The sequence below is a fragment of the Podarcis vaucheri genome (genome assembly GCF_965113315.1).
Source record: "Podarcis vaucheri genome assembly, chromosome: 16".
NCBI classification, from domain to species: domain Eukaryota; kingdom Metazoa; phylum Chordata; class Lepidosauria; order Squamata; family Lacertidae; genus Podarcis; species Podarcis vaucheri.
The window spans coordinates 14439223-14461978 of record NC_138754.1 but is presented as its reverse complement, the minus strand read 5'-3'; the positions used below and the strand labels follow the sequence as shown (position 1 = coordinate 14461978).

The 22756-nt window shown below is 48.7% G+C and overlaps 2 protein-coding genes across 3 annotated transcripts in view; both read right to left on the bottom strand.

The window, feature by feature from the left end:
* Nucleotides 1-16764, bottom strand: part of BRMS1 (BRMS1 transcriptional repressor and anoikis regulator) — an 18080-nt gene extending 1316 nt beyond the window's left edge. The window contains exons 1-9 of one of the 2 annotated variants that reach the window (XM_082202841.1): nt 13940-14096; nt 11741-11831; nt 9352-9479; nt 7823-7902; nt 5542-5638; nt 4835-4920; nt 4122-4229; nt 2824-2863; nt 1113-1251 (exon numbers count right to left, since the gene is read on the bottom strand). In XM_082202841.1, the coding sequence (XP_082058967.1) occupies nt 1113-1251; nt 2824-2863; nt 4122-4229; nt 4835-4920; nt 5542-5638; nt 7823-7902; nt 9352-9479; nt 11741-11831; nt 13940-14066 (896 nt within the window). In that variant the 5' untranslated portion in view covers nt 14067-14096. Of the gene's footprint in view, nt 1-1112; nt 1252-2823; nt 2864-4121; nt 4921-5541; nt 5639-7822; nt 7903-9351; nt 9480-11740; nt 11832-13939; nt 14097-16623 lie in introns of those variants that run through there. The other variant, XR_014214454.1, reaches the window with a different exon arrangement.
* A 2264-nt stretch (nt 16765-19028) lies between these two features.
* Nucleotides 19029-22503, bottom strand: B4GAT1 (beta-1,4-glucuronyltransferase 1). The gene is made up of 2 exons (XM_082202801.1): nt 21301-22503; nt 19029-20367 (listed from the first exon to the last, which is right to left on the bottom strand). Exons 1-2 carry the CDS (start codon nt 22360-22362, stop codon nt 20176-20178), a joined length of 1254 nt encoding a protein of 417 aa, XP_082058927.1. The 5' UTR covers nt 22363-22503; the 3' UTR covers nt 19029-20175.
* Nucleotides 22504-22756: the final 253 nt, after the last annotated feature.

Below are 22756 nucleotides of genomic sequence, written 5' to 3'. Positions count from 1 at the left end.
ACTCGCGGAACGGATTATTTCGTCTTGCGAGGCACCACTGTACTGCTAAACACAAAAAATGCAACACGAAAACAGCAAAACATTTGTATAAAGGCATATAAAAACAAGAATATGGCAAATGAAGACAGGGTCTTATGGGTTTAGAAAAGCCTGAGCAAAAATTATAGGTCTTTATAATAACACTAGTAATGCATATTTGCAATTAGCAATGCTGCTTTTTAAGGAAATGCAAATAGCAGCTTGGGGGAAGGGAGACTGGTCCTGGGGTCAGAGCAGGCATGGAAGGGGAATTTAACCCTTTCCTCCCCTACTGCTGTGTCCTGAGAAAAATATCCAAAGATTGTATATCTGAGGGCAGATATACTGTCTTGTCACTGATCTTTAAACTTGGAATACCATGTACAGTTTTCTGGCTGCCCTGTCTCAAAAAAACAATATTGCAGAGCTGCAGAAAAGGGCAACGAAAATGATCAGGAGATTAGAGGAATTTCCAAGAAAGGTTACAACACTGGGGGCTTTTTAGCTTAGAAAGAAACATATAAAATTATGCATATTTAGGGAAAGAGGACAGAGAGAGGTTTCTCTCTTTATTTCTCTCTCTCTCTCATATAACATTTGAACCCAGGGACAACGAAGAAGCTGAACGCTGGAATATTCAGGACAGAAAAAAGGAGTACTTCTTGACACAGTGCATAGTTGAACTATGGAATCTTCTACCGCCAAAATGTAATAAAAGCCACCAACTTGTACGGCTCCAAAAACGATTGGACAAATCTATGAAGGATCAGACTATCAATGGCTGCTAAGGATGGCTCTCTCTATGTTTTTTTTGTGTGTGTGTTACAGATAAAGAAAACCTTCTTTTATCAGGCAGTTTGCCCCTGAATACAAGCTGCTGGGGATCTCAGGTTTGGGAGACTTCCTATGGGCATCAAGGCTGGACACTGTGAAACCACAGTGCTAGGCTAGATGGGCGCTTCTCGTCTTTTATCTGACTGGCTGCATAAATGCACAAGGTAACTATCCTCAGCTGCAAGCTCAGGCCAGGATCTGGAGCGTCCTCCTGGCTGCACCCACCACACCATCTGCCCCTCCTCTTTTTCATCACTCACTGGACAGGTGCCTCGTCCCCAACTTGCAAGGAGATGCTCTGCCCTTTGACGTAGGCCTCGCCTTCGTAGTGGAGCTGGCCATCTTCACAGTGAGCAGAGAACAGGGCAGGGGACGGCAGTTTCTCGGCCTTCACTGGGCCTGGGGGAAGGAAAGGATATGGTGGGATGGGGAAGTGGAAAAATCAGGGCCAATATGTTCTAAGCAACATTCTTATTCTCTCTGGGGTTTTTCCCCCAATGAATGTCTTTTTTTTCGGGTGTGGGGAACCTTTGACTCCCCCAGATGTTGCTGAATTGCCACTTCCATCATTGCTGTCTGTGCCTGCAGGGGCTGATGGGACTTGTAGTTCAGCAACCTCTGGAAGATCGAAGCTTCCCCACATGGGTTGTTGTATCTAAAGGGGCACCTCTCCCTATACTAACCTGCCTGTGCCCTTCGGTCTGGGGTGGGGAAGCCCATCTCGATGTCCTACCACCAGGGAGGACATTGTGCCTTCTCTGTGAAGGTGCCCTGACCGGGCACCAATTTTAATCGCATCCCAGCACCAGAATAAGATCCACGTGTTGGACATTTATGAATGGTTTCTCACTGTGGTAATGTGTATATAATGATTATGATTGGAATCTAACTGCTGATGATCTGTTTTTGCTGTTGATCATTCTGTTAGAAGTTTATTTCTTTCATTGTGTTTCATTGTTGGGATTTGTTCATCTTTAATTCTGTGCTTACCTGCCTTGGGATTCATATGAGGGACAGATCTAATTGAAGTGCTTTGTGTTTTTAAAAAGTATGGAAAGGACGCTATATTTTTAAAAACACCAAGGACGGATATTTTTACTTGGCTGATTATGTTGTTTGTTAATTTCCTCCAGTCAATTTTATGGCACATATTTGTCACTTTTTAAAAAGTAAAACTGTAAACTGCCCAGGCATAAATATCGTGAAAGGACGTGTATGAATGCCTTAAATAAAATATATAATGAAAAATAATGAGTGGGTTGGGGGGGGGGAAGGAAAAGTCAGATAGCATCTGCAGTTTAAACTCAAGGGTAGGGTTGATTGTGCATTCTACTCATTCTGCAGATTTTGTGCATGCACACATCCACTCAATTATGACAGCCATGATCCAATATGCAAATTAGCCTATCTTCATGTTCCATCATTTATTCTCCCCTTCCAAACCGTATTTCCAAATAATTGAGCGTTTATGCAGAAAGAAACAGAGAGAGGACAGCTGGGAAGGACTGGAAGAGCAGAGCAGTCAGGTTGCAGAAGACAACAGATGGGGTAGGGGGCGGGAAGCTGTGCAAAGCCGAAATTCAGTATCCCATCTACATCGAAACCCGGCTTCTAAGCTGTCACCAGACAGTGCTCACTTGTTTTTTAAAAATATAATCTTTGCGGCCATAAGGGCTAGAAACCTGATTTAAAAACAAAACAAAACCCAAGATTCTAAGGAGCACCGGATTCCATGAAAAGACACGCACCCAACACACACAAACACGGGGTGGGGGGGGTCTTGGCCCTGTAACCCTCTCCAATGGACCAAGCAGACAGGGGCTGCCTGCCTTTGAACCACTGCTCAGTTGGGCTTCTGTATCCTCCCAGACATTCATGCACAATCAGGACTTTATTGAAAGGCAGGGGAAAGATCCAGGACCACACCCCCTCCTCCTTGCAAGGAAGAGAGAGAAAAAACAGGGCTCTTGCCTTCTAGTTTCCTCTTCGGCGAGGACACAGCCGCTTTAGCCTGGGAAGAAAGAGATGAGTGTAAGAGGAAGTCACATTCCCAGAGGCCCCTTGCTGAAGAAGTCCCTTGTCTAGTCGGCTGGGTAAAGCCTGCAGACCTCCAAGGGAGAGGCTCATCCCAAGCTAGAAAAAGGGAACGAGGAGGCCCCCCCAATACCCTAACTCCTCTTTTGCAGCACTATGAAGTCCCAAAGGGACTATACACCCTTGATCAGAAACACAGGAAGCTCTCTTCCACCAAGTCAGGTCTTTGATCCATGTCAGCTGAGGAACCTGTGAACCTCCAAATGTTGCTGGGACTCCAATTCCCATCAGCCCCTCCCAGCATGCAACAGTCAGGGAAGATGGGAGTTTGGTTCCCCATCCCTTGTCTACAAGGACTGGCAGTGGCTCTCCATGGACTCAGACGTGGGTCTTCCAAGCCCTACCTGGGACATTCTATAAGCAATGCAAATCTTCTCGGTAAAAGGTAAAGGACCCCTGGATGGTTAAGTGCAGTCAAAGGCGACTATGGGGTTGCAACACTCAACTTGCTTTTCAGGCCAAGGGAGCTAGTGTTTGTCCACAGACAGCTTTCTGGATCACGTGACTAAACAGCATGACTAAACCGCTTCTGGTGCAACAGGACACTGTGATGTGTGCCAGAGTGCACGGAAATGCCATTTACCCTCCCGTCGCAGCGGTACCTATTTATCTACTCGCGCTGGTATGCTTTCGAACTGCTAGGTTGGCAGGAGCTGGGATAGAGCAACGGGAGCTCACCCCGTCGCGGGGATTCAAACTGCTGACCTTCCGATTGGCAAACCCAAGAGGCTCAGAGGTTTAGACCACAGCGCCACCTCTACCACTGAGCTATGGTCATTCCCTTCAAAATAAAGACTCTGGTCCCTCATTGTTCTGGATAAACAGCTGGTTCAAACAGGAATGGAGGAAGCTACTTTATACTGAGTCAAACAATTGGTCCATCTAGCTCTGTATTTTCTACACCAGTGTTTCCCAAACTTGGGTGTCCAGCTGTTTTTGGACTACCGTTCCCATCATCCCTGACCACTGGTCCTGCTAGCTAGGGATGATGGGAATTGTAGTCCAAAAACAGCTGCAGTGTGATTTCCCATGACCAGCCTTTCCATGAAAACCAAGGGCGAGTTCTCCAGGCTTCCCCTCTTCTGCTCCCAGTCTCAGAGACACTTCAGCGTCCTCATTCTCTCCCTTCACACCGATCAAGGTGACACGGAGAAGCCCGTTTCTCTCACCCTTACCTTTTTGATGGCTGTCCAGTCCTCCATGATATCCATTTCATGCAGCATGTAGACAATGTACGGGCGTGGGAAAGACAAGCTAAGGGAGAGGTGCCTGCACCCCAGCAACTATGATAAAAAATATAACTGGGATTCTATTGTCCATCAAGTCATCTAACTGAGGGAAGAACTTTGTGTGCCTGGCCCTGGATGCTGTCACCAGCTCTGCTCTTGGATCTGAATGAAGACTGGTCTTAAAGGCAGACAAAACTGCCCCTGGCATCAGCTACCACTTGAAGAACTTGTGATTGAGCTTGGCTTTTACCTCCTCCCTCCTCCCTCCTTTAACCTTGTGTGCCATGTCTTTTTAGACTGTGAGCCTGAGGTCAGGGACCACAGAATTGGAAGGAGCCCAAAGGGTCATCTCGTCCAATGTGGGAATCACAGCTAAAGAATCTTAGAAATGATATTTTTAAAGCAGCTCTTGAGACAGCCTGTTTGGGTAAACGGCGGGGAATAAATGCTGCCAATTAAACGCTACTCATCCCCACTCACCCCTTTTCCTGAAATAATTTTGGGCAAGTGCTTAACCCGCTTCCCATCACAAACACTGCATTAGAAGCTGCCCAAAGCCGCTCTGCTGAGCTGCTTCTCTTTGCCATATGCTGGGCACCACAGCCTCCTCTAGGGCAGAGCCACCGGGGTGTGGGGGGCACAGAAAGGATATCGGACACCAGTGGTGCTTTCTTCCTCTTGCCAGGCCGGAGTGGGTCCCATTCCTTTGAGCTGTGCTTCGGTCGAAGTTTGTCATCCCACCATTCTAGGGGACGGAGAGAGAGAGAGAAAAATAAGCCCAAAGGGGAACCTCAGCCTTGAGGGCCATCGATGCTCCACCGACCCAAATGGATTCAATGCTGGGTCAGCATGGGGTGGGCGAGTCACAGGCATTTATCAGAAGGCGATTTGCAGCACCCTCACCAAACCATGGATCCCAGGATGGGAGAATGGAGCAGCTTCAGGAAGTGCCAGGGGCCACATAAAATGAGGTTGGGGGCCAAATTCAGGGCTGCAGGTTTCTCCATCTGTGGGTCAAGGCAGCCTTGGTTTTTTTTAAAAAGGCTTTGTGCACCATCGCTAATTCTGCCGAGTTACCCGCAATGACGACATCTCACAACCCAGGAAGTCAGCACACTGCTGAAAGCAGAACTTGGCAACTTCCTCCTCCAGGCTAGATGACACTTTTGAAATACATTTTGAAATACAGCTTTTTGGGGGGCTTGGCAGCAGCTCTCTCTGAGGGTTTAGTCATCACCTGCGGTCTAATTCTTTCCATCAGGGGAATGAACCTGGGATCTTCTGCAAGCATAGCAGGTGGTCTGCCACTGAGCTATGGGCCCCTCCCCATAGAAAGGACAGCGTCTGCTTGCTCCTCCGGACTGACCTGAAGTGAGGCCCACACTGTGCCTGTCGTCCTCCAAGCACTGGATCCGTTCCAAGAGGCGTTCCTGAAGGGTGTCGAACAGCAGCAGCTTCTCACTCTGGTTGGGTAGAAGGGCAACGTCAGGTCAGGATAAGCCAATGTGGTGCCCCCACCCTGCAGTAGTCCTTGGACTACAACTCCCATCAACCCTAGCCAGCATGGTAAATCGCCAGGGGTGGTGGAAGTTGCAGTGCAAGGACATCCGAAAGGCATCATGTCAATTCTGTATGATAAGAATGATTTTATTACAGTTGTACCTCGGAGGTCGAACGTTTTGGCTCCCGAATGCCGCAAACCCGGAAGTGAGTGTTCTGGTTTGCAAACGTTCTTTGGAACCTGAACATCCAACGCAGGTTCCGATTGGCTGCAGGAGCTTCCTGCAACCAATCGGAAGCCATGCCTTGGTTCCCGAATGTTTTGGAAGTCGAGCGGACTTCCAGAACAGATTCCATTCAACTTCCAAGGTACGACTGTATTTATATGCCACCCATCTGGATGGGTTGTCCCAGCTGCTCTAGGTGGCTTCCGACAAAGTATTAAAACCCTCAAACATTAAAAACTTCCCTATACAGGGCTGCCTTCAGATGCCTTCTAAAAGTCAGACAGATGTTTATTTCCTTGACATCTGATGGGAGGGCGTTCCACAGGGTGGTATGGATTAAGTGCATCTTCCCCTTCTTCTTTCTTCCCATCCAGTTGGGGATTGCTATTGATTCTACAGCCAGCGCAACATCTAAAACTAATATCCAAGCTTTCTTGGCATGAGCCCAACTGGGATTCTCCCCACATCACAATAATTTCTGCTCGCTGTCTCACAAGGCACCCAGCTGTTCCGTTTAATGCCAAGGCAAATTTGCACCTGGTTTTATGCTCTCAGAAAAAGCGTGGTTTCCTTTCGATTTATTAATGTTTCTCTCCTGCCTTTCCTCCAAAGACCTCAAGGTGGTCTCTGTAATACACCTTCACCAATTTCATCCACGTGACAGCCCAGTGAGGCAGGCTAGGGCGAGTACGAAGGACCGGCCCAAGGTCACCCAGTGAGATGGCCACACAGAGATGCCAGGAAGGCCTGGGCCAAAACGTTCCCCACCCCTTGGCCTAGGAGTTCACGTGGTGGATCAATGGCATATCTGTGAAAACGCTGATCGGGGCTGTGTTTGCAAAAAAGAGAACTGGAAACTAGACTAGTTCCCCGTCTGCTCGTCTTCAGCTAATTAAAGGCAGGGACCTTTTTTCCACGACAACCACCAATCAGTTCTGTAAAGCTGCTGGTCAGCAGAAAGCACCGCTCAGGCTTCTTGCTGAGGAACCCGGTTGTTTGTTGCTAATTATTGTTTGTCGAGTGCACCGTGTGGTCCTGCAAGCTCCCACATGCAATTCTCATATGCAAGCTGAGACCCGACTCTGGAATTCCAAGCTGGGATAGGCAATGAAGTAGGAAACAGGGCACACTCAGCAATGGCATGTTTGTGAATAGAGCCCATGGAGCGGCCCTCCAGATGTTGCTGGATTGCAGGCCCCATTGTCTCCAACCACTGGGCATGCTGGCTAAGACTGCTGGAGTCAATCAACATCTGGAAGGCCGCCAGTTCCCTGTCCCTGGGGGAACTGAAGTCACATTCACGGCACATTTTGAACACATGGCTTCCCCCCAAAACAATTCCGGGAACTGTTGTTTGCCCCCTCAGAGCGACAAATCCCTTAACAAAATATAGTTCCCAGGATTAAATGCATGGTGTGGATGTGACATTATCTGCTGCATTTATATCCTGCTTTTTCCTCCAAGGAGCTCAAAGTGGCGTACATGGTTCTCCCCCTGCCCTCATTCAATCCCCACAACAACCCTGCGAGGTAAGGTGGAGCTGAGAGGCAGTGACTGACCCAAGGTCACCCGCTGAGCTTCATGGCCGAGTGAGGATTTGAACCCTGGTCTCTCAGGCCCTGGTGCGGCACTCTAACCACTACACCACACTGCCTCTCACATTAGCCCCATTAGAGCCTCTGCCCATATGCCTGTTAGAGTAACAACAGAGGAAGCTGCTGTATATGGAGTCAGTCCATTGGCTCATGTAGCTCAGTATTGTCTACACTGACTGGCAGCAGCTCCTCCACCCTGCATAGGAGATTTTTGCATTCTGCCTTCTTGCCCGAGAAGTTTGTGATGAGGCTGCTTTTCCGGCCCCCGCCAGGATTTGAAAGTGGCACTGAAGGGAGGGAGATGGGACCAAGTGGGGCTTCTCACCTCCAGGTGCTGCTGTGCTCCCTGCAGCTCGCAATGGTGCTTGTGGTGGATCACCTCCAGGCAGAAACCTCGGTAGATCCCTGCAGAAAGGCAAAACGTTGAAGCGCTGTTCATAAAACCAGGACGGTAGAGTTGGAAGGGGTCCTGAGGGTCATCTAGCCCAACCCCTTGCAATGCAGGAATCACAGATGAAGAATCCATGACATGTGGACATTTAACCTCTGTTTTGAAACCTCCAAGGAAGGGGAATCTACCGCCTCCCGAGAGTGTCTGCCATACGGTCTAATGGCTCTTACTGTTCTCCATCCTCAGAAGCTCAACCGGGGCTCAGCTCCACCACCACTTCCTTTCAATGCAAAAGACCAGCCACGGAAGAGAGTGCCTCTGAGCACCTACAAAGTGCATCTGCCTCCTTTGCAGCACAGCCCATCCCTGCGTTGAGGCAGGCATGGCTTCCAGGGAGACACAAGCCCCTTGCAGTCTAGTTCTCATTTGTTTTCATTGATTTATAAGGTGTTTTTTTTTTACCATAATATTTCCAGACTGGTTGCAACAACACAACGTACCTTTAGAAAAACAAATAAAACCCTCTGAATTGCAAAAGAAGCAAAACTTTCCCAAATGGAACATTACAGTATAAATGAGACAAAAGAGGAGAGTCCCACGATACAAAATACCTTAAGCATCATGGACAAGTATAATGAAGTTTGGAACTGCTTTATACAAAATACAGTAGGTTAAAAAGGGTAACTACTAACTGTTAACAATTGCTATAGGTAAAGGTAAAGGTACCCCTGCCCGAGCGGGCCAGTCTTGACAGACTCTGGGGTTTGTGCGCCCATCTCACATCTATTGGCCGGGGGCCAGCGCTGTCCGGAGACACTTCCGGGTCACGTGGCCAGCGTGACAAAGCTGCATCTGGCGAGCCAGCGCAGCACACGGAACGCCGTTTACCTTCCCGCTGGTAAGCGGTACCTATTTATCTACTTGCACCCGGGGGTGCTTTCGAACTGCTAGGTTGGCAGGCGCTGGGACCGAGCAGCAGGAGCGCACCCCGCCGCGGGGATTCGAACCGCCGACGTTTCGATCGGCAAGCCCTAGGCGCTGAGGCTTTTACCCACAGCGCCACCCGCGTCCCCGAAAATTGCTATACTGGTGTACTATTCTTTTTTCCTTTTTCTTTCTTTCTTTCTTCACTTTTTAAAATCAGAACACGTCTAATAATAATTTTATTATTTATACCCTGCTCATCTGGCTGGGTTGCCCATCACTATGTGGTTTGTTTGTTTGTTTGTTTGTTTGTTTAAAAATAAATATTTAAGGACCAAGGCCAGGGTAAAGAGGCACGTCCGCAGTATATGGTGAACGCTGTACAAGGAAAATAACCCATGCACCTCTTTTAGAAATTAACCCCAGCCCTAACTCCAAATGCCACAACCTGGAAGCCACCTCTCCACCAAAGCTGTTATGATTGCTTACACTCTGGCTGGCAACAGTGGCCAGGGTGGGGGGGGCGGTTCCTCACTTACCAGCCACTTCAATCCGAATCTGCATGTGGTTCTGCAAGACCCCGAGCGGGTCAAGGTACTCTGACGCCTTCCCCGCCATCACGTCCTCCAGCTTTGCCTTCACCTGGCTCAGGCGCTCCTTGAACAGCCTGCGAGAGCGGCAGCAGCAGACAGGTTAATCAGAGTTGCCACAAGAGCTCAAGGTGGGTGGTGGAATTCCCCCCCCCCCAATGGTATGTGGGGTGGCGGGGAAGGGTAAGTTAGTATGACCACACTAAATTAAAATATGCGAGCATAGAAGTTGTACTGGAACTGGAAAATGTCAAGGTTAATCATTTTTCAGAACAGCAAAAAATCTTGGGTGTGTAGAGCATACAGTATGCAGGTTTCAGGAATGGAATTATATGAACACTGAAAGAAAGGAGAGGCAGATTGGAGCCACAAATTGGGGACACTATTGCCTAATGGACTCATAAATTATATAGACTGGATGACTTAACTTGTTGTGGGTGGGGCGTGTTCCCCCACTTAAGGAAAATAAATATTTTCTACTTCTGCAAACCGTAGGGTTCTGCTGAGCAGGACAACATCCCCCTCTTGTTTCTCTGTACCCCCGTTTTGGCTACACAGCCAACATGCTCAGCACCCGAGTTCCCTATTTATGTATAATGAATATGTAAGGATAAAAAAATTCCTTCCAGTAGCACCTTAAAGACCAACTAAGTTAGTTCTTGGTATGAGCTTTCGTGTGCATGCACACGAAAGCTCATACCAAGAACTAACTTAGTTGGTCTTTAAGGTGCTACTGGAAGGAATTTTTTTATTTTGACTATGGCAGACCAACACGGCTACCTATCTACAACTGGAATATGTAAGGGTTATGCTTTAAAACAGGAAATGGGCAGAGAGCCTTTGGCCCTGCAGATGCTGCCAGGACTACATTGCCCATCATCTCTGATCTTTGTCTGTACTTGCTGGGGATAATGGGAGATGGAGTCATCTGGAGAGCCAGGTTCCACATCCCTGCCCTAAAAGGCTGAGTGTGTGTGTGTAAATAGAAAATATAAGTGGGCCTAGGAAAAAAGAATTGTGGAAGGAAGGAACATCTCTGAAAAACAGACCCAGGGGCGATGCCAGCCCCTCAGAGTCAGCATCTGTTTGGGGGCTTATGTGAGACAACAATCTCATGGCTTGCACATTCCTACTAAATAAGATTTTATCTGGTGACATTTATGAATACTTGATATATATTGTATATGCAATAAAGAACCTTGTATCCCACCATGAAATATATTTCATTCTTTTTCAATCCTTATTTTTTTATCTTGTATTTTTCTTCTCCCTGCCTTCATGCCTATTTTTGCGATGTTTTTTGGTCTGTTGTTTTGTTTATTGTATTTGCACATCTTTTTTTTTTTTGGAAGGAGAGGAATTACAAAAAAATATATATTGAGGCAAGGAAGTCAAACAACAGCAAAACCCAGTGCAATGAGAACAATTAGTTCCTCTGAACATTTGGGAAGAGAACAGCAGATGGGGTAGTTCCCTGAGATGGTCCAGGAACAGCCATCTGATGATGTTTTCGGCTGCCTGTCTGCTTGCTTCCTCCTCCTCCAAATTGTCTCTCAGAGGACAGTGGATGCTCACCACTAATAGCATCTGTTCCTCCTCCGCAGGTTTGTCTCATCCCCTTTTAAAACCTGAGGCAGTGAGTTCCACAAATTAATTTGCCTTTAAGCAGGGAGTAAAGATTTATTTCCGGCAGGCTACTTTTTCTAAAGAAGCTCTGCGATCCTATTGTGGGGTTGAGCATCTGGGCGCTGCCTCTAGTCTTCAGATCTTTATATGCTTCTTTTCCAAACCTTAGTGCACAAAAAAGCAGGGCCTCATTTGCTCAAATCAAAGTTGCATTTAACTCTTTTCGGATATCTGTAGGAAGCACATACATTTACACAGACTCTTTGCCAAGCACCCTAAATTTAGCACACCTTCAAATTTCCTTCTTTAAATCTAAGCGATAAAAGGGAAGTGCATGCTATTGAGTCATCACAAATTAAAAATAACTTACGCCATCCCAGCAAAAATGATCTCCAAGTAAAGCTTTGAATTTGGAATGCAATGTTTGAAGCACACTGACACTTGATTTTCCTAATCAAAAATTTCAGTTCATTTACTTTTGGCTACTGGAAGGACTCTTGAAATATTTAGACAGTGTCTCTCTTTTTTTAAGTTTAAGGGAGTTATTGGGCAGCAGGCACAAGAAACCACAGTGAGCCAGAAACCTTAAGGAGGATGAGGCTCACCTTGCAGGGTTGTTGAGAGGGTAACTGGGGGTGGGGAAGCACCTTGGAGGAAGGGTGGGCTTAAAATGTAATAAATAAGTACAGGGGAAAGAGATGGAAAAACTCACTTCTCTTTGACTTCAGAGAACTCCTTCTCTAAGTCTAACATCTCATCCAGGCACTCTGAGCGTCTCCGTTCATAATCTTCATCGTCCATCTCTGCAGGTAAAAGAGACAACATGTGTCACCTGGCTCCTCTGAACAGGTCTTGCAGGGCAAGAAAATTCAACAATGCTCACTATCTGGGATCTCTTTCTGTTCAATGGGCTTAAATCAGTGGGGAAGGACTGTAGGTCAGTGGAAAATCACCTGCCCTGCACACAGAAGGTTCCCACTCCAGTCTCCAGTAACTCCAGATAGGACTGGGAGAGCCTGCCCCCCCTGCCCTATTTGAAACCCTAGAGAGCTGCTAGACAGACCAATGGGTCTGACTGAGTAGTATGTTTCTCTGTTCCTAAATCTAGAACAGCATCAGGGAAGAAAGGGTTGCAAACTTTTCGAGTTGCACAGAAGTTTCCCCTTTTGTTTTCCTACCACAGTGAGCAGAACAGTGGCGGGGGGACTTCAGGCCTGTGGATCTCATTAGGCCCCACCAGGTCTCCCCCTTAGCTGAAACCATTCTGGCCAAGCCATGACCGACTGCCTTATACCTAAAACCATACCGACGGGAGGTGGGGAGCAGGTGTGTGTTGAACCAAGTGTGAGCCCGCTCTGGAAGGCTTGCATATGTCATCTTGGTAGTCAAGATAACCCCAAAACTAATTGGTTGTTGCAAGAACGAGCTCGCTTAAGTATATTCACTTGCTTTGATACTTGCTAATTGGTTTGCTTTGATACAACTCTTATCTGTGGGCCTTGGGGTGCAGGGCTCTGGGCCCAGAGAGGGGAGCTGTCTGTAAGCCCTGGGTAGTTGCCACCTATGCCCTCATGAGCCAGGTGGAGGTTCTGGCTTTGTATTCGGCTTTGTGTATAACATATTAGGCTTTGTGGACCAGTCATGATTGCTTGCTGCTGTGGTGTTCATCCCGCATCTGTCAAGGCAGCAGGGCTCTCTGCATGCTGAATTGTAAGTTTACACCTTTCTTTAATAAAGCACTAGAACTGGCCGTGTGTTTTTGACATCCTTCTTTGGTATCCCTGTATCAGACCACTCCCAAGAGCGGTCTTGGGCAGGTGGATCAGAACAAGGTGTAGATCTGCAAAGCCCCATGCACAGTGCTGCTTCTCAAGCCTGGCCATCTACTGATCGTCATTGGCTTTTGCAAGCAACCACCACTCAATTGTCAGGGCTTGCAGTGTGTCCCGTGCAGCTGTTTGCAAGCCCCGACAATCAGCAGACAGCACTGCACTTTGCAAACCCCAATGATCAGCTGATCACCCACCCACCTACCTGTCAAACTTGTCCCACTGTGAGTGGGTGGTGTTCTCCACCCCCGCCTTAGAAAGACCACAGAGGCTAAGTCAGATTATCAGAGCAACAGCTCTTTAATCTCTTCTCTCTCCTCTTATTTTGCTTTCTCTCTCTCTTGGTCTCTCTTTTCCTTTCCCCCCTTCTGCCTTTGTTCTTTTTCAGATTGAGTAGCTGTTTTATTTTGGTGTGTTATATAAAGATGCTTTGCAATGGGCAAGAACTTTTATGTGGTTTTGAATAAGTATCAATAATTTTTTAATTTTATTTTTTTAACAAAGTGTCAGAGCAACAGAAAGGGAAAAACTCAGTCCTCCTTACTACTGTTTCCAATTGCTGGTAAGTAAAGGGAAACCAAAAATTATTCTAGGGTTCAGATTTGTATCCACCTGTCAAAGTGACCAGTGGCAGGTAGGGAAGCTCAGAATCCAGCCCCTGGGTCAGATCCTGCTCCCTGTTGTTGAACTCTAGTTCCCATCATCCCTAGACAGCATGGCCAGCAGTCCGGATTTACGAGAACTGGGAGCTCAACAACATCTGGAAGGCCACACATTCCCCACGCCTGCTCTAACTGGAGATGCCCACTATGGTACCTGGGATCTTCTGTGTGCAAACCATCTCCTCTCCCTCTGTACCATAGGCGTTCCCATAAAAAGGTAAGACAATAGTCTTTGTGGTTCTGAACAGCTCTGTCCTGTCTGCACTGACTTGCAGCAGTTCTCAAGGGTTTCAGGCAGAGAAGAGTCTTTCCCACTCCTACCTGCAAATGCCAGGGACCACACCTAGGACTTCCTGCATGGAAACTGCATGCTCTACCCTGAAAGAAGGAGTTGGGAGGCGTTTTGCTCCTGCCAGCTACCTGAACTCTCCTCTTCTGATTCAGACTGGCTGCCGCTGCGCTCATCCTCGCTCTCTTCTTCGCCGTTCATCTCTGTGGTCGAGTCTCCTTCCGCCTCCATCTCCTTGGGCAATGGCTGCACAGGCATTGTGCTCTGCAGAAACAAGAGGGCCCAGGCTAAGGAAAGGAGGCTAGGCAACAACCAAGCAGCAGAAAGGTGAATATGGCACCAGGCCATCATCCTGACAATAGCAAATTATGATATACACGTATTCCAAAGGGGACTGTGCTAAGCACAGGAATGGGTTACAAGCACGGCACTGAGTACTTTGAGTGTATCAGCGGGAAATGCGGCTTTGTGGTCCTTAAGGTTGCAAAGGAGGGCTGGCAGGTACATGGCCGGTACAATAACTGGTAAATTGTCGCCAGCAACTAAGCAAGCTTCTAAGCTGAAAGCCTGCCCAATTAATATACCAATTACATGCCAAAATGGCTTCTCAGTGGACTGCAACTATAAAATCAATTATAACATCCATACATACACACAAGAACAATTCCATCAGAGCATCAAAACAGCCTTAATTAATATGTACATGAAAAAAACCATTTAAAAAGCAGGACAAGTAGAACAGTTTTTTGCAAGATCAGAAGTTTAGGGGACACTTGCCTAACCAGGTGTGTCTTCAGAAGCCAGTGGAAAGACAATACTGATGGACCCTCTCAATTTTTTCCGCATTACCCAACATAAGGAAACGTTTACATTTTCTCAGGAAGTGTTACTAATACAGAGTTTGGATTTTCTTTTCTTTTTTGCACATACAGATTTAACCAAGCACTTCAGCCTGAAGGAACAGCTAGACAGGTGTATTTCCCTGACACACAGAGAACCTAAGAACCTGGCTGCAGGTTACATTCATCAGACGCTTTGCCCATTGAGAAGCATGGAGGCTTGCCAGAAAATATAAAGAGCCATGGTGTCTATGTTCTACCTCCACTATTGGAGCTAGCATGGCTCTGTATATCCGTTGCTGGGAATCACAAGTGGGGAGGGGGTGCTGCTGTGGTTGGGTCCTGCCTTCAGGTTTCCCATGGGCCTCTGGCTGACCACTGTGGGAACAGGATGCTGGAGTTGATGGGCCATTGGTTTGATCCAGCCACCTCTTCATATATTCTTAAAGATGGAGGGCTAGCTCCCCTCCTCTCTCAGCTCTTTATCTCATAAGAACACAAGAAGAGCTCTGTCGGATGAGGCCAAAGGCTATTCTAGTCCAGTACTCTGTTCTCACAGAGGCCAACTAGATGCCCATTGTAAGAAGCCTAAGTGCAAGACCTAAGTGCAAGAGTAAGACCTAAGTGCAACAGCCCTCTCCCTACCTGTGATTCCCAGCAACTCGTATTCAAAGGCTAATTTTGCTGCTGAATGACAAATTAGGGGCAGTTATGAAGGCAGCCAGGGGTTCCGGCTTCTGTGTCTTTGCCCATAACCACCTCCTCCTTTCTCAGCCTCCAGAATCCTCAACCATCAACACCTTGCTAACACATGACTCCTTCAGAGGAGTTAAATCAGGCATAGGCAAACTCGGCCCTCCAGATGTTTTGGGACTACAACTCCCATCATCCCTAGCTAACAGGACTAGTGGTCAGGGATGATGGGAACTGACGTCCGGAGGGCCAAGTTTGCCTATGCCCGATAAATGAAACGTGCAATCAGGGGTTCCCTTCCTTAGGACAGGGGTGGGGAACTTTTGGCCCTCAGGACATTGCCAGACTCCAATTCCCATCAGCCCCAGGCAGCATGGCCAAAGGTCAGGGGTGATGGGAGTATGAGTCCAGCAAATGTCTGAAGTGCCACAAGTTCCCCAGCTCTGTCTTGGGACCTCTCTCCCCTATACTGGGAACATAGAAAGCTAGCTGCCTGACCCCAGGTCAAACTTTTTGGCCATCTAGCCAAGCCCAGTTGCCTTTGACCGGTGCTGGTTCCCATGAAAAGCGCTTTCCCCTTCCTTGACTACCCTGGAGATGCTGAGGTCTGAACCTGGGACTTAACCTGCATGCAATGCCCCCGCTCAGCCCACCATTTGCTCCAGGAACTCTCCCGGCACTTTTTTTTATAAGTGCTATGAGGGCCCCTGTGAGACAGGAAACAAGGGCTTCTTTTAAATCAAGAATAAGAGACCAGATGCTGTTAGGTGCCAACTCCCATTAGTCCCAACCAGCAATGGGCAGTGGTCAGAGATGACAGGTATAGTTGGAAGGGCAAATTCCCCAGCCAGGCTTTAAAGGGGAAGAAAGAGGCGACTAGGGCTGCACTCCAAGCCACAAGTGCCTGGGAGTAAACCCCACTGAACTCCGTGGGGCTGGGGTCTGAGTTAACATGCATAGGGCTGTAGCTGAAATCAATGTCAGCCACTGCATGGTAGAGGACAGGTAAATCAGCACATCTCTCTTTCCCAAGCAGTGGCGACTGGATATGACTGGTTTGTGGGGCAAGAGTGAGAGAGAGGAAGGAAGGAAGGAAGGAAGGAAGGGGAGCTGCACCTCTTGAATGTCTGCCTCTTCAGGCAGCTTTTCAAGTCACAACTTATTCCTCCCTCCCAGAGCCCTTTATCCCTCCATCTTGTGTGCAGTTCACCGCCCAGCTAGAGGTCACTGGTAATGATTTTAAGGTGGGTTTTGGAAGGGTTGTGCGTGTGTCTCTTTCTCACGGTTCTCTTAGGAAATCCAGAGACGATCCTGCAAGCGCTGCTTCTGCCTCCTTTGCAGTGAAAGGCACCATTTGGCAAAGCAGACATACGAGCCCCGACATCACCACCCCCGCCATATCTAATGGTCTTTCCCGCACCCCGATAGCATTTGCTTGGTAAGAACAATCCAACAGAAGGACCTGGGGGGGCACATAAATATAGCAAACCTTACCCCCATATTACAACGGACTCAAGCATGTGCCCGAATGGATATCATTTAGGGGAGGATTACCGAGCACTTCCAAGGAGAGGGCAAATAGAAGCATTTTCTCCCCCTATGTCGCACATGTAACACTGAACTTAAGTGGGAGAAATCGGTCATATGCGAACACCCCCGCCCCCGGGTTGTAGTGTGCTGGCCCATGTATTCCCCCTTCTCTCAAAGCGGGGGAAATGCATAAGGCTGGAATGGGCGGGACCATCATTACCCACAAAAGGGGGGTAATAGGGAAAGTCTGGACCCCTCATTACCTGGGGGAGGGGCTGATGAAGGCGCAAACCCCGCTCTGGCTTTCTTCAGCAATCGGAAGTCGTCCTCATTCGGCCCCGCCCACCAACACTAACCAATCACAGCGGCTGGCATTTTCTAAGTACCCTACACTCGTCTATGGTGCTGCGTCGCCGTCAAGCTCTATGGTTCCGTGAAGCACTATGGGAATCCGGAAGCGGAAGAAGGGTTATGCGTTGCCGTAGTAACGAGACAATAAAGAAAAACTAGAGAAGCGAAGGGGAGTGAAAATGTGCTCTCTCTGCGTGCCTACAAAGTGGCGTGGAAGTTTTCATAGCAAAATAAAACCATACAGTGAAAAAGTAATTAAAAAGAAAACCAACCGTCCTCCCAGGAAGGGTTCGTTTGCATGTATATGTGCTTATTTGAGTGCATCCTAAATATATGCCCACATTTACAATAGTTAGTACTGTGGCTAAGTTGAAATATAGACGTAGGAAAAATAAGAGCTGGGGTGGGTGGGGAGCCAAGAGGCAAATTCTGGCTTGAAGCCTCACTACAAGATTAGTACAAAGGTGGTGGTTGCCATGCCAACCAGTACTGTTGTTGCCATGGTGACTGCCATTATCTTCCTACTGCCCACCCCCACACCCTCTGATGTTTAAAAAGAAGAAGAAAATATTGGAATCTGTACCCCACGCTTTGACCAAGGAGCTGAAGGCATATCTGGTTGTTTGGGGTTTTTTGTCATCCTGCACATCACAAAAAACCCTGTGAAGTAGATTAGGTTCATCTATCACCCTGGGAACTTTGGGGATGAGCAGATTTTCAAACCCAATTTGCCTAATTCTAGTGTGACATTCTAACCATTACACCATACTGGATTGTTACCTTCTTGTCAAACTTACTGGCTGAAAACCATTGGGTGTTTGGGGGGTTTTGTTTTTTAAAAAATAAAGTTATAAACACTATGACAGCATAGCAAATCAATGACATCACACCATGTCCTGTTGCTTACTGCCATTAAACCCCCCCTAACAAAGTACACCCAATAAAGTAGGCTGTAAACCTAACCAAGCATAATAATGACAGCACTGATGACACCAAGCATCTCTGTACATATGCCATAATGCAGTCAGGGCTATAGGGCTGTCACAGCAAGATTTGGGGGCATGCAGATTTCTAATTATTCACTGTCTCCACTGAAAAGAGGTCCATTTTTTGTGTAGCTAACCGCAAAGCAAGTCAGAAAAGAAATAAAAAAGAGGTGTTACAATGTGGCCTTGAATGAATGTACCGATATCTTCCTCGATTCCTTACAATGCTTTAAAAAAATATTTATGTAGCCCAAATTGGAGATGGATCATCCAAATCTTATTATGGTGGGATTCAGCTTGGTACCAAAGCACCTGAACTTAAATACCTTCTGTTATTTGATAGTAATTTAGACAAATTATTACTATTAATTGCTCCAGATAAAAGTGAGAAAAGTGCTATTTAACAAATATTGGAAGGCATGTGATGGTTGTTTGCTAGTACCAGAGCACCTGCGATGTTTGAGTGACATCCAGTCATAGCATTTGGTTGTGTAGTGCATGCATACCCTGTGCTAAATTTATAAAACAAATGATGCCAGGCTTCAAGCTTAAAAGTGAGGCTCTCTGATATGGGTGCTCAGTAATTAATGTTCATTTCAGTGAGGCTGGAGAGGACTTTGCAGTGAGTTGTGGATCTTCAGTGGAGAGGTGGGGGCAGTACTCTTTGGATTTCTCATTCCAAACGCCTAAATGCCCTGATCCACCTTTGAGGAAAATCTTTCACTAAAATGTGTTTTTCCCCACACCTCCATCCTCCCCAATCAATTTCCAGAAATACATTCTGTTGGAATGCTTGTCACAAAGTTGATAGAGCTAAAGCGTTTTAAATCAAACTGGTTCAGTTTAATTCATTTACAGACTGTGATTGTTCAGGACAGCAATAAGTTAAGCTCCTCCGCCCCGTCCCCAGGACAGACGTCAGTATATTTATTCCCATTATACAGAAAAGGAAATGGGGGTCACCAATCTGAGAAGCAACGTTGGGTGCAGGGCCCTATAATCTTGGCTCACGGTTCTGTTTCTCTGCTCCAAATCACCATATCTCAATTCCCATAGCTTAGAAATAAACCTCAGCCCTGATTCCACAGGTCTTTTACAGAAAATGCCAGTCAGTGAGAAATAGACTGGTGGGGAGAATCGCATGTCTGTAAGCACTGGGAACAAGTGAAAAGAATAGGACTGCAGGATTGTCCACAGAATCCAGATTCAATGGTTGTTATCCCAAAGTTATTATCTCAGAATTTGTTTCCTAAGAAAACAACCCACCATCTACAGGAATAAAAAAATGGCAGAGTGGGCTAGCTCTACTATTTTGGATAATCCCGCAGGTCACTGTGTTTCTCTGTATAAAATTATGAACACCCATCAAAGCAACCTGCTAGTGTTTACACCAACGATGGTTGGACTACAACTCCTACCATCTCGGACTACTGGCCATGTTCCCTGAAGGCAGCTGGAGTCCAATAACACCTGGAGAGCCTCGGGTTCCCCATCCTTATCAGGTTCCCCATCACTGCTCACCCCAGAAGAGAACTAACTGGGAGGTGAGCCAATAAGACTTCCTAGTTTTTTGGCTGGGATTGGCAATTCACTTTCAACAAGCTTGACCTTCTGAATCAACCCTTGAGATGTCTGTGAGATTGAGGCAAACCCCCATATTATTATTTTTAAACCACACACACACAGAGCACTCAATGGGGGTATTCTCCTACCTGAAGGGGTCTCAGTATGTGTATGTATGTGCATACACAAATTCCCCCCAAATGAAGCACAAATACTTCTAGCAGCAACAAACACATTTGGAGTGAGCAGGTCAGCAAGTCACTAAGCCATTTCTCTCCCTCCAGTTGGCACAGGAGTGGTCCTTATCCTGAGTCAGACATTTCTGTTGTGACAGTGTGCAACACTATGCTCCCATCGCCGTCCAGCTAAGAGGCTCCGCTCATTTCCACAAAGGTAGACATGAGGTCAGCACCGTCGTGGTGAACTGGGGTATCTGGTCTTGAGCTCCTGCTTGAACTGCCGGAAGAGCAGCTTGTTGCGTTGATTCTCGGCATCCTTTTGTGCATGGAACTCACTTGCCACCTTGAAGCCCTTGTGGACCAGGAAGGCATTGCTCAGCACAGAGAAACGGTACCCAGCCACGTGGAGCTCGCAGGCCTGGTGGAAAAGGACAGTGTAAGGACAGCAGCCCACCACCAAAAACCTACAACATGCAAGAATAACTGCACCTCAAAATACCTCTGGGTTATTTATAGTGACATAAGCCCCTCATTTGACCTGTAAAGCCATTCTGGGCAAGCTATGCCCACCTGACCGACACCTGATGGTCATATATGATGTTAGGTGTGGGACACTTTCCAAGGATAGAGACTCTGTCCCCACAACGCACCAACAAGCATGACCAGTGGTAATGCTGAGTAGGTGTTTTAGCCCAATGGGCACAAGTAAGATGTAAAGCAAGAACGGGAAATCTCAGGTCTGGGAGTCAAGCCTCCCTATCTGGTCCTCTGCCCAGGCTCTACCTCCTCCTTGGCCAACCCCTGCCCTGCTCTCAACAGGCCACACCCCCACACCATCCTTGCTCCACCCCCTCCTTGCTGAGTGTTTCTGCTGGAATGTGTTCTTGAAGGCAAGATTCTTGCCCACCTGGATGGAGGAGAGAGAGGGATGTGGCTGTAAAAACTAGCCTACCACACAAAGGTAAAATATACACCTGTTGCTTCACCTGCTTTTCTCTCTGGTTCCACCCACTGCTGACATATGGCCCCCAGATGGCTGACCAGAAACAAATGTGGTCCTTGAGTTGAAAAAACTTCCCTACCCTGATATAAGACTCCCCACCTCTTGGCTCAAATGCAGCTTTCCCACTACCTGGTTTGGCCTCTCCACCAACAAAGGCTACATATGCACTATAACACTAAAGAACAGTAAACACATGGCTTCCCCAAAATAATCCTGGGAACTGTGGTTTGTTAAGGGTGCTGAGAATGGTTAAGGGGTAAGCTACAGTTCCCAATATTATTTGCAGGGAAGCCATGTGCCTTCAATGCTGCCCCAAGTCATGCCCCCCCCCCCAGCCAGGGCAGCTACCTGGCTGATTCGGTTGAAGCCGTACTGCTTGAAGCGCTCATCGTAGGGGGGCACAGAACTAGCCCCGATGTAGAAGGGCTCCCAGGGGTCCCGCCACTCCACCTCGTAGGCCACGCGCAGGGGGCCTCCGATGGGGAGATTCAGCCAGTGGGAGTAGTTGGTGGGCGCCTGGCACCGCGGGCACAGCTCCTCATAGAACGGCCGGATCTCGCCCACTTGGTACAGCTGCAGCAGCTCCGTCTTGGTGCCCGGGATCCGGCGGGTGTGGCGGATCTCGAAAGCCGGCACAACGAAGACCCCCGGCGTTTCCTCGGCAGCAGTTCCGGGCAAAGCCAAGAAGTCCTCCCGCAGCCCCTCGCTGGGCACCATGTCCATGTCCACCGCCAGCATCCAGTGCCCGCCGACGGCTCCCCGAGCCACGTTGCGCAGCAGGTTGTTCGGGTACGAGGCGTTGGCGGCGTCCAGCGCGTAATTGCGCCGGCCTGCGGCTACCCGCGCCAGCTTGGCGAACACATCCCCGCAGGCCTGCAGGCGGGCGAACTCGCCGCGGTCCGGCAGCTCCGGGAAAGAGGCCGCTTGGTCGGCGTGGCACACCAGGTGGAGGCGCACCAGCTGGCGGACGGGCGCGCACAGGGCGGCCAGCGCGTACACCAGCGCCGTGGCCAAGCGCACCTCGGCGGCGCCCGGCGCGAAGAGAGCCACCGACATGGGCCCCCGCCAGCGCTCGGCCAGGCGCTGCGCGTGGTGCAGGTTGCCCAGGCTGGTGTGCGTGACCAGCACCACGTCGGGGCTGCGCTCGCCCTCCCAGGATCCGCGCACCATGTCCCGATACACGCGGTACTGGCCGCTGGCGTCCAGGGCGCCGCCGCTGGCCAACACCTGCTTGAGGCGCTCCTTGTGGGCGTCGCGGGCCGTCGGCGCCCGTCGGCCCTGGAAGAGCTCGGCATAGCGGGAGCGCTGCTCCTGGCCGTGCAGCCCCGACAGCAGCGCCAAGTAGAGCAGCTGCAAGCCGGCCACCAGCGCCAGCGCCGCCACCAGCGCCTGGAAGCAGGAGCAGTGCATGGGCGGCAGCCTCCGCGACGGGCCCGCTCGCCTGCCCCTCCTCCTCGCCCGACCTCACCGGAGGCCAGCCTGGAGGGAGCGCACCGAGAAGCCAGGCCCCACACCTTGCATCCTTCCCCGCAGCTGCTCAGGCTGCTTCCCAGGCGGGTGCCTGGCGGCTCTTGCAAACAGTTTCACGTCTGGGGGGCGGGAGGAGCGAGCTCTCCTCGGCGCCCTCTGCTTCCTTGGAGGATGCATTGCAAAAACACGCGCAGGCCCCGGGCAGGTGCGACTCCCCTCCCTCCTTTGCACTGCTCTCTCCCTTGTTTTGCAAAACAAGGCAGATGCATCGCCCCTTCCCTCGCACACACCGCACTAAGACGTGCGTGCGTGTTTTTCAATTATTATTATTATT

What these genes read in the sequence shown, in the direction of transcription:
- B4GAT1 (XM_082202801.1), bottom strand. Translation starts at nt 22,362, where the DNA reads ATGCACTGCTCCTGCTTCCAGGCGCTGGTGGCGGCGCTGGCGCTGGTG. An exon ending in GCTTCAACCGAATCAGCCAG is followed by an intron (nt 20,368 to 21,300) that starts GTAGCTGCCCTG and finishes CTTTTCCACCAG; the next exon opens with GCCTGCGAGCTCCACGTGGC.